This window comes from Podarcis melisellensis (genome assembly GCF_964234715.1).
Source record: "Podarcis melisellensis genome assembly, chromosome: 6".
NCBI classification, from domain to species: Eukaryota; Metazoa; Chordata; class Lepidosauria; order Squamata; family Lacertidae; genus Podarcis; species Podarcis melisellensis.
The window spans coordinates 38,959,000-38,969,512 of record NC_138538.1 but is presented as its reverse complement, the minus strand read 5'-3'; the positions used below and the strand labels follow the sequence as shown (position 1 = coordinate 38,969,512).

General features: G+C 38.6%; 1 protein-coding gene across 1 annotated transcript; it reads left to right on the top strand.

The window, feature by feature from the left end:
- Window positions 1-6,662: 6,662 nt before the first annotated feature.
- LOC309372157 (interleukin-20-like) lies at window positions 6,663-10,116 on the top strand (the record flags this gene model as incomplete). The annotated part of the gene is made up of 5 exons (XM_081915459.1): window positions 6,663-6,824; window positions 8,168-8,230; window positions 8,554-8,706; window positions 9,001-9,075; window positions 10,036-10,116. 5 exons carry the CDS (start codon window positions 6,663-6,665, stop codon window positions 10,114-10,116), a joined length of 534 nt encoding a protein of 177 aa, XP_081771585.1.
- Between the last annotated feature and the right edge of the window lie 397 nt (window positions 10,117-10,513).

Below are 10,513 nucleotides of genomic sequence, written 5' to 3'. Positions count from 1 at the left end.
AGGAAGCCCATCAGATGCCATGGAAGCCCCGTCGGACATTGGGCTTCCAAAAATAGTTCACAGACCAGAACACTCACTTCTGGGTTTGCGGCGTTCAGGAGCCAAAACATTTGAGAACTAAGCTGTTGAAAAACCAAGGTACAACTGTAGTCTCAATTTGGGAATCCTAAAAAAAGACAGCAGTATCTAACTAGTTCTACAAGTACAAACACTTTTGACTGTGCAGTGAAACTTCCTCCCATTCTCTTTTCCCAATGAGTGCCCCTCAAATATATTCTGGGGTTTCTTCCAACGTTTCAGAGCAGATTTAGTGGGTGCACCATAAGTGCAGGGAGAGGAGAGCAAGTGGAGGTTTTGTTATGCAGGAGAAAGTGATTTGTGCTAGCAGAACTCTTTAGCTGGATACCACTCAGAATTCACTGGAAACTTTTCAGAAAAGTCTCTTATGAGATATGCTGTCCTGGTAAATACTAAATGAAAACTAGATTACTAGAGGATGAAATAAGCAATGGGCTAAGAGAACAGAACTGAAACAGAAAGAGCCAAGGCTATTGTTTCATTCCAAAGATCCATGGTTGTGGGTGGAGCTGGAGTTCAACTTACTACTCAATTTGGGGCTGACTGCTGACATTCTCCAAAATTTCCAGGGGAGCCCCCCCAATGAAAATTATTATAAAAGGTATCAGAAAATTTCTGAAAAAATTCAATCAATGTTTTTAAAATATTTTTAACTGTTTAGTTAAATTCAAAGGTGACATGTATCTGTGTTTTCTTTGTTTATCTCAAAGTCCCTCCCTTCCTCCAGCTTTTACTGAGTCTTTAGATAAAGCAAACTATGAATCACTATACAAAACAGGATTGAAAACAAAAAATCAGACGCAAGTGAGATATGCAGGATTAGGGGGAAATAGGGTTCTTTGTATTACTGCTATTATTGAACTGTCATCCTTACTTGCTGAAATATCTCCACTAAATGTTCACCTGCCTCCTACCACCTACACATCCCACTCACCCTGACCGCTGAAATGGAAAAACATGTCTTCATCTGCTTCACTGAAACTGTTTCATCACAACTCTTTCTTAACTTTTAATGGGTCAAAGAAATGTATCTCTTTATCTCTATCATCAACTCACAATGAGCTAACAGAGGAAGCAGAACATTTTCCAACTCCTACTACTCAAAAGTTGCAAGGTACTCAGGCTTCCAACAGGTGCCCAGGAGCTAAGAGTTTTGCTTAGATTTTTAACACACCTGTACCATCTTTTCCACATAAAATCAGCCCTCAACTTAGATTTCAAATATGACATAGTGAGTGCAAAGTGTAATGCTGGAGGTGCTGAAGTGAATCAAAGCCAAAATTGCTGACTTGTTATGGTCCATTTTGTAAGATAACTGCATAGGGTTAACCAAGGTCATCTATTTCTTTCTATTTCCTGAGATCCTGTATAACTATATACTTCTGTTTGATTATATTGTTCAGGAGTTGTTTTATTGTTTTTAGGTATTCCCAGCCTTGAAACTTCGGGATTGTGGTGGGTAAAAAAATATAATTCTCTTGGTCATCTACCTATCTCATCTGTATCCTGCTTTTAAAAACAATTTCTTGCCAAAGCAGCTCACATCAGAAAAAATCACTAATATTTGAAAAGGAAAAAAAACCAAGCAAGCACATCAGCAGAAAAATCCTGGAAACCAGAACAGTCTTCAGAGTCCATCCAAAAATGAGAAAAGAAAGTATTTGGTAGATCTGTACACATCTCATTCACCCACCACATAAAAAAAGAAACAGCTTGTATTCCGAAAATTCTGTGAATATAGAACAAATGAAATGCACTGCTTGGGCACACCCCTTTTGTAAATACATCCTTCTAACCCTGAACCTCTAGAACAGGGGTTAGCAAACTTTTTTCACAGGGGGTCGGTCCACTGCACTGTCCCTCAGACCTTGTGGGGGGCCAGACTATCTATCTATTTCTCTATCAACTATCTATCTATCATCTATCTATCTATCATCTATCTATCTATCTATCTATCTATCTATCTATCTATCTATCATCTATCTATCTATCTATCTATCTATCTATCTATATCTATCTATCTATCTATCATCTATCTATCTATCTATCTATCTATCTATCTATCTATCTATCTATCTCTCTATCCATCTATCTATCATCTATATCTATCTATCTATCTATATCATCTATCTATCATCTATCTATCTATCATCTATCTATCTATCTATCATCTATCTATCTATCTATCTATCTATCATGTATCTATCTATCTCTATCATCTATCTATCTATCTATCTATCATCTATCTATCTATCTATCATCTATCTATATGAATTCCTTTGCACACTGTAAGGGGGGCAAGTAGTCCTCCTCCCCACCCCCCAGCCCCAGTCCCAGCCACCTTCTCAGTTTTCAGCTTGCCTCCTTCGCCAAAGGGCTGGTGGTGGCGGCACGAAGCGCTTCTTCCCTACCTAGAGAAAGAGGCCCTGGGCTTACCTTCCCAGGGGCTACAACCACCAAAACCACCACCACTGCTGCTGCTTCTTGTGAAGCAGGTAGGCAGAGCAAGCTCGTCCGCTCCACTCTCTGGCCCACAGGAGCACCAGGGTGGTGGCTGCAGTGATGGGAGAAAGAGGCCGAACAGCGGTGGCTCTGCCAATCAAATACTGCACCTGGTTTACCCCAGCACGGCGCAGGGACGTCTCTGCCAATCAAATGCCACTCCTCTTCCTCCTGTCGCCATCACTGGGAATCTCAGCTTTGCGGCGGGTTTCAGCTTTGCTGTGCTGGCCAGATTCAGATGAAGTTAGTTGAATTGAGGTTCCACTTAAATCAATGGGACAAGTTATGGTTAACTTGCCTCTTTGATTTTTATTATTATTATGAATATTATGTTGTGACAATATGTGGCAAAAACCATTATACAGCAAACATCCTTGTTTCTCATGTAACAACAAGCAAACAAACAAATAAGTGAAATAAAAAGGGGGGTTAAAAAAATCAGGGAAATGACATATGAAGTGGGGAGAGGGTCAACATAACAAAAACACTATAATATAATGAATAAACCCTGATGGCAGGATTTAAATAAACACTCACATTATTAGTATTAGAAAATGTTTAGAAAATAGTGAAATATTATGGTGCATTTACTTTTATTTTTATGTTTTTAGGCTTGATGTTATGTTATTAATAACTTTTTCTGTTAGGAAATAGCAAAGTGGGTGAAAAGAGAAACAAACCAGAAGTGAAAGTTGGGGGAAGCCCTGGAGGAGAGGGAGGGAGGAATATATGTAAATGTTAAGAATTTTGAGATGTATGTAATGAATGAAAAAGAAAAAAGAAAAAAGAAAAATATATATAATACAATGAATAAATTAAAAGGAAAAATATCATCATTTCCTTGAAAATATCATCAATTTCAGTGGAACCCAAAGTCAACCAATTTACAGCACACTCCTAACCATTTCTACTCAGAAATAAGTCCTGTTTAATTCAATAGGGCTTACTCTCAATATTCTGGATACAGCCCCATATCTCTTCTGTAAATGGGCATGACATAATGAGGAAATGATGGATCTAAGTATCCTGGAGACAAAAGCACATCCTGCAGCTGAGTTAAATGATGTCAGAATGTCACAACATACTCTCAGGGAGGGAAGCTGTATTCTAATTGTGTCTAATAGATGCAACAAGTTGGAAATTGCCTGGCATCTGAAACACAGGAAATTATGAAGGCTCAGGGGCTTTTCTTGAAACCTAGCTTGCTCTAAAGTGGGAATGGGGAGCAGAAGCCCAACAGGCACACAAATCAGATGTATTGATCTCATTGGTATCAATCCCAGCATAGTTCAAACAAATGACTGTTCAACAGGTGACTATCTTAAACATGCAGAGGAGGAGGAGGAGGAGGAGGAGGAGGAGGAGGAGGAGGAGGAGGAGGAGGAGGAGGAGGAAGAAGAAGAAGAAGAAGAAGAAGAAGAAGAAGAAGAAGAAGAAGAAGAAGAAGAAGAAGTAGTTCTGAAAAGTAGTGGGGAAATGCATTGAAATGTGTTTGATGAACAAATGATTAATGTGAAGACATGTAAACACCATGCAAGCATATCAGGTGATGGCTTATTCTCAGAATCCTCTTCCCCAGAACTGCCCCCTGTGCTAGCCTCCTTGCCTTCTGGAGCTGGCATGCCAGGTGGACCTTACCACCCCCAACCCCAGCAAGTTCTGCTCAGTGCACAAGCTCTGAGATAATGCTGTGACAGCTTGTAGGGTTGTCCAAGTGTCCACGAGATCTCACAAGAGCATCTCAGTGCCTGCACACTGAGTGGGACTTGTCCAGTACGCAAAGCAGAGAGCTTAAGAGTTCTTTCCACTCCAGGAAAACCTGGTACAAAACAGCTTTTAAGCTCCCCATCTTGCATGCGTTTAATTTGCACGACTTCAGGCGGACGGCTTTCAAACACGCAAGGTTGAGACTGAGCAAGTTAATTGTGCTTAAGATGCTATTGCACTGTACAAACCGAAAGTTATTCTTTAGCAGCTCCAGCAGTTCATCAATTAGGCTGCCAGTGGTGTCAGAAAAGCCACACACACTATCATTTCGAATGATATCATCCATGACACTCTTTTTCTTTTCTTTGCCTGGGCATACATATCAGGAAGCTCCTCGAGATCTTCCTTTTCCAATATGTGTACCAACATGAATTTTTCACTGCAGTACACATCCTGAATAATTCATTCATTGTAAAGCACACTTTTTTCCAGAGAAGAAATGTCTGAGGATCTAAAAGTTTTACAAGTAAAGCTCTGTTGGTTGGGATCTTTTTTAACCCAGCTAAATATCAGTGTGTGATATTAACTACTGTGAAATGTCAGAGAAATATATTGGGAAAGTTCTGTTTTGTTTGTTTGTAAATTTGACAGGTATACTCTGAGAACTCCAGGGCATAGAGAGCTATTTTAAGACATCTTCATGACATCACTTGCTACTTACTCATGACTCTTCGTTTTTCTTTTGGGAACTTTTTAAAAATATGCAAATGAAGCACCAGAGAGAAATTGAGAGTAAAGACTAGTCCCCACCCACAGGTATGTCAAAGGAAATTTCCTGTAAAGTCCTTCATATATATAAAGGGCCAGAACCAGGTAGTGACAATTATCCATCACTGCAAATCACAGCATCTAGGTAACTAAGGTAAGCACTGTGTACTTATGTGTCAGATGTAGCTTATATTAGCTTGAAATCTGAAGGCAGATATTTTACAGATTATAAGCAATATATTTCACTGTTTACAGGATGAACAAGACTTACTCTTTTTCTATTAACATGAGCTTTATTAATCTATACCAAGTTCTAAGTTAATTTTCAGGTGTTTTTTACTATTATCAAAAATTAAATATAGGTTTAGATTTAGATTTAGATTTAACTAGAAGATGATTCTATTCATGTCAACACAACAACCTTGCAAGTTAATGTTTTAGGAGTGTAATAGTAAGTCATATGAATTGTGCCTCTCTGAGTTGTGCACTAGGATGTTTTGTTGTTGTTTTTTTAAAGAATCATTTTATTCAAAATATGTGATTGTAGTAGTAACTCTGATGTCTAGACCAACTTTTTCTAATGTACTGATACTGAAGACTTTATATGGAATTAATATGGGAGATTACATACACATAATATACTCGGTTCAGAAAAGGTCAGAGACAACTAGGTCCCATTGAAATCAATGGGATAAAGCACTTCATTAACTGAGCTTACCTGTGAACCAATTTATATTTTATGCCATGTTGATGCAAATTCCTCCCACCGCAACAAAAACCCACTAGGAAGGATACACTTAAAATAAAAAACTCTCAAGATGTAAAGGTGCCTAGTAAAAGGTAAAAGGTAAAGTCCAGTCAAAGGCGACAATGGGGTTGCGGCAGTCATCTCGCTTTCAGGCCAAGGGAACCGGCATTTGTCCACACAGCTTTTTGGGTCATGTGGCCAGCATGACTAAACTGCTTCTGGCACAATGGAACACTGTGACGGAAACCAGAGCGCATGGAAATGCCGTTTACCTTCCTGCCGCAGCGGTACCTATTTATCTATTTGTGCTGGTGTGCTTTCGAACTCCTAGGTTGGCAGGAGCTGAGACAGAGCAACGGGAGCCCCATCATGGGGATTCAAACCGCCAACCTTCTGATTGGCAAGCCCAAGAGGCTCAGTGCTTTAGAACACAATGCCTAAAACCACAACTGCCTGCAGTTATCTCTTTGAAATTTAACAGGCTCCACCCCTTGGATGGGCATTAATTATGCCTGCAAATGTCATCCAATTCTTCCCCAAAATTAAAATGATCTAGGCATTTGTTTTTTCATCCACTGTAATCAATGGAGAAGACATCTGAAGTAGCAGAAAGTGAGGCATAATGATCTGCTGCCTTAGATCCAAGGTGACATGTAGGGCAGGTTCAATGAATAAAATAAAATAATCTGTACAACCCTAGTAGTTTCAGTTTAACGCATTGTTGGCATCAGTGATGCAAATAATATTTTCCTCTTTAAAACCTGATTTTGAGAAATGTTTAGCAGTTTGACTACACTTCTTCATCAGCAGACCACTAAACCATCTGTGCCTTTTTACAGGAGTGGATTATCAAACAAAGATGGATATACCGGTACATTTTTTCTCTTGCCTTGTTCTTTCGTTTCTCTTTGGCAAAACTGTGACCACAGAAGCCCAACGATTCAGCTTTGGCCAATGTGAATTGAGTGGTGTATCTCTGCGGGAACTAAAGGACTATTTTGGTGCCATCAGAGAAATGGTGGTAAGTATCACAGGGCAACCCACATTTGACTTTTGGTCATTGATCTGAAATTTGGGTTGTATAGCAGATTCATTGTCCTGATCAATGAAACCAAGATGAAAATAGCATTGATGTCTGAAACACATCATGTTTTAGTTACAAATAGGTAGCCGTGTTGGTCTGCCATAGTCAAAACAAAAAAAATTCCTTCCAGTAGCACCTTAAAGACCAACTAAGTTAGTTCTTGGTATGAGCTATGAGCTAACTTAGTTGGTCTTTAAGGTGCTACTGGAAGGATTTTTTTTTGTTTTGACATCATGTTTTGACATTGATTACTCAGAATTCCTAGTATAATACTTAACCAAATCATTTAAATGAAGATGCCAATGGAAATATATAATTATTTAGATGGTCCCTGGTTAATTCCCTGGGTTAATTTCCCAGCACCTTCAGTTAACATGGCACAATTGCAATTTCAGGAAACTGAAGATGTGTCCCAGGCAGCTGTCTCACATCCATTTTTTCTTCAACTACATAGCACTTTCTACCAGCCTGATGAGGCAACAAACTGACATGTCCAGTTGAATGGAGGTTGCTAAGGAACATCACCATCCTGATCTCCTTTCTTGCACTATTTGCAATAATAAGAGAACTGAAAGAGCCAGTTTAAAAGCTAGTATCTTCACTGGAAAGTCAAAAGTCAACTTGCATCTATATGCTGATAATTTTCTGTCTCTGCTTCTCAATAAAATGGTTTTTAAAAGTACTCTAAATAGATGTAGCTCACCAAGTTCAATAATCTCCTCAGACACATACCATATACCTAGATAGCCAAGTAACATTAGTGGTGGTCAGAAGAGAAGAAGGTACTAGGTAAAGTTGAGACCACACAAAGTTGGGTCATAGACCTCCCTCTTGACTATAAATTCTGGAACAATTTAGCCCATGGGCAATCCCTACCTTGATTAACCTAGACAGATCTGGTGGTATTCAATAAACTTTATTCTAAAGCACAGAGGAAGAGATTTTAGTCAGAATTTGGATATGAAGACACTGTGTAAAGGAGTAGTTCCTTTAGGTAAAAGAGTTCATGTTCCTTTAGGTCAGGCTTCCTTAACCTCGGCCCTCCAGAAGTTTTTGAGACTACAATTCCCAGCATCCCTGACCACTGGTCCTGCTAGCTAGGGATCATGGGAGTTGTAGGCCAAAAACATCTGGAGGGCTGAGGTTGAGGAAGCCTGCTTTAGGTGATCATGACAGCTACTCATTTGTGGCATCTGTAATACCTGTCTTTCACACTACCTCCCCCCACCTTCCAGTTTTGTCTTCTACTCACATGATTTCTCTTCTTTTTGTAATTGCAGCAAACACAAGATAACAGGACTGATGTGATACTGCTGAAGGAAGGCGTCTTACAAGATGTTCCGGTAAATATTGCTTTTTTAGCACACAAGAGTGCTCTGAGTGGCTAATTTGTGAAGGTCAAGAATGCATATTTAAGACAAATTACATTCAGAAATCTAAAATCATTCCAGGTTGTTCTAGATCTGTATTTGCCCTCCTGAATTTTGTCATGTCATGTCTTGAGAGCGCACACATTTGTCTTAGAGGATTCAGTGCTCAGGAATCAAATATTTACACATATATGTGTGAACTAGACCCTTGAGAGCCTTATTATCAATTTGAGCCCACAACTGAAGGAAATCTGAATTTGACCATGCAAACCACATATTTTTTTCCCTTGTTTTAGACATCTGAAAGCTGTTGTTTACTCCGCCACCTGCTGAGGTTTTATGTTGAAAGTGTTTTCAGACACTATGAACCAACAAGCAACTTGCTTAGAAGGAAAACCAGCACTCTGGCCAATGCCTTCCTCAGCATCAAGACAATTCTGAGAAAGTGTGTAAGTATGATTCATGACCCTGACTCTTGTCATTGAAAAGTGGGCTCATTATGCACCCCAATTCCAGAAATCCTAAATGGTCACAGGAATAGAAATGCATTTTTACATAGTAAGCAATATGGCTGTACTGGTAGTTAAGAGAGGTGGGCACCTGCACCCAGGATTCTTTCTAAATCCAAATGTCAGTGCAAAATTCAAAGATGAAAGTAAGATAAATAGTTGTCAGCCTTGTTATTATACATGTAATTATCCTAATCATTTTTTCCTCTTGTGCTGTTTTTTTTGGGAAATCAGCATGATCAAAACAAATGTTCCTGTGGAGAAGAGACCCATAGAAGATTTAAACTTATACTGGAAGAATACAAAACGGTAACTTGTCTTGCTTGTTTCCCCCCTCTGCTATTTAAGACTGAGTCGTTGCATTAATAAATACACATAGCCAGATCTGTCAGGAAGCTTTTGGACTTTGGCAGGATCTCAGATATATTGTCTATCTTATACTACTTTGAGCTAGACCGAAAGTCAATTCTGCATCGCTCATTTATCTACATATCAGAGAAACATGCAAGTGAGGCCACCATGGAATGGGGTTGTCGTACCACAATCACAAGGTACAATGCCAGTTTTCCCCATAGCATATTGAGACGACTCCTGTTTAAAATTCCATTATTAGGAAGGCAATCACCCCATTATACTACTCCTTGGTGCTTCGGACAGAATTAACACCTCACTGAACTATAACTGTAGGGCCTATGAATATGAACTGAATAATAAGATGAATAGCATGTTCAGCCATTTGCCCTACATCCACCGATCTCGTCTCACATTTCCTGCTTCCACATATTACCATGACCTGCAACAACAATAAATCTGGGACCAATTTCATGACATGAAGACCACAACTTAATAATGTCTCATGATGAGAGAAATAGCCAACATTCAATATTTAAATGCATGTAGTTAATAATAGTGTGAAAACAGTATTGAGAGTGATCCAGTGAATACTTTATACTGAATATACCGCATTATCAATGATTTTTACCATAATATGTAAAACGTGTTGTTAACACTGTACTTAAATATTGAACGGTTGTCAATGTCTTTGTTCAGTTGTGCAACCTTTCTAATGGATGATCATATGTTCTTATCAAGGGTATCTCTATTAATATATATTACGAATTAAAAATTTGGAAATAACAGACTCTATAAACAACGTTAAAGGGAAATCAAGTTGGAAGCCAACAAATAATCCATTTACATCCATTCCCCTCCTGTTTGCTTATATATTCTTCAGTAATGAACGTATGAAATTGCTTTTCTCTTCTGCAGCTTGATAATAATGTAGCAGCAAACAAAGCTCTGGGAGAGATGGACCTTCTTTTTGCCTGGATGGAAGGATTCAAGAGCTAATCACACGTAACACAAGCTTCAGAACATCAAGAAATGCAACAGTTGTTTTTCATTTCAATAACGTAAAAATATTGATATTTATGTATATTTATTTGGTACTTCTCAAAATGAAAGATAGTCTATATATATATTAAGATAACAATAATATTTATTTATTTATTTATTTTGGCATCTTTTTTTAAAAAAAAATTCTGTAACAAAGTTTTCCAAATCCTTGGTAAGATGTAGCTTCAAGGCTGCTGGACCAAAATCAATCAAACATATTTAAGGCAAATGAAGATTTGGACTGCTTACCGTGCAATCCTAGCCCCTGATCTGTGCAACTGGAAAGAGGATAAGGGGGAGAAGATCCTCCACTAGGCTTTGTTTGCCTTCATTAATAGCCTTCACCATATCC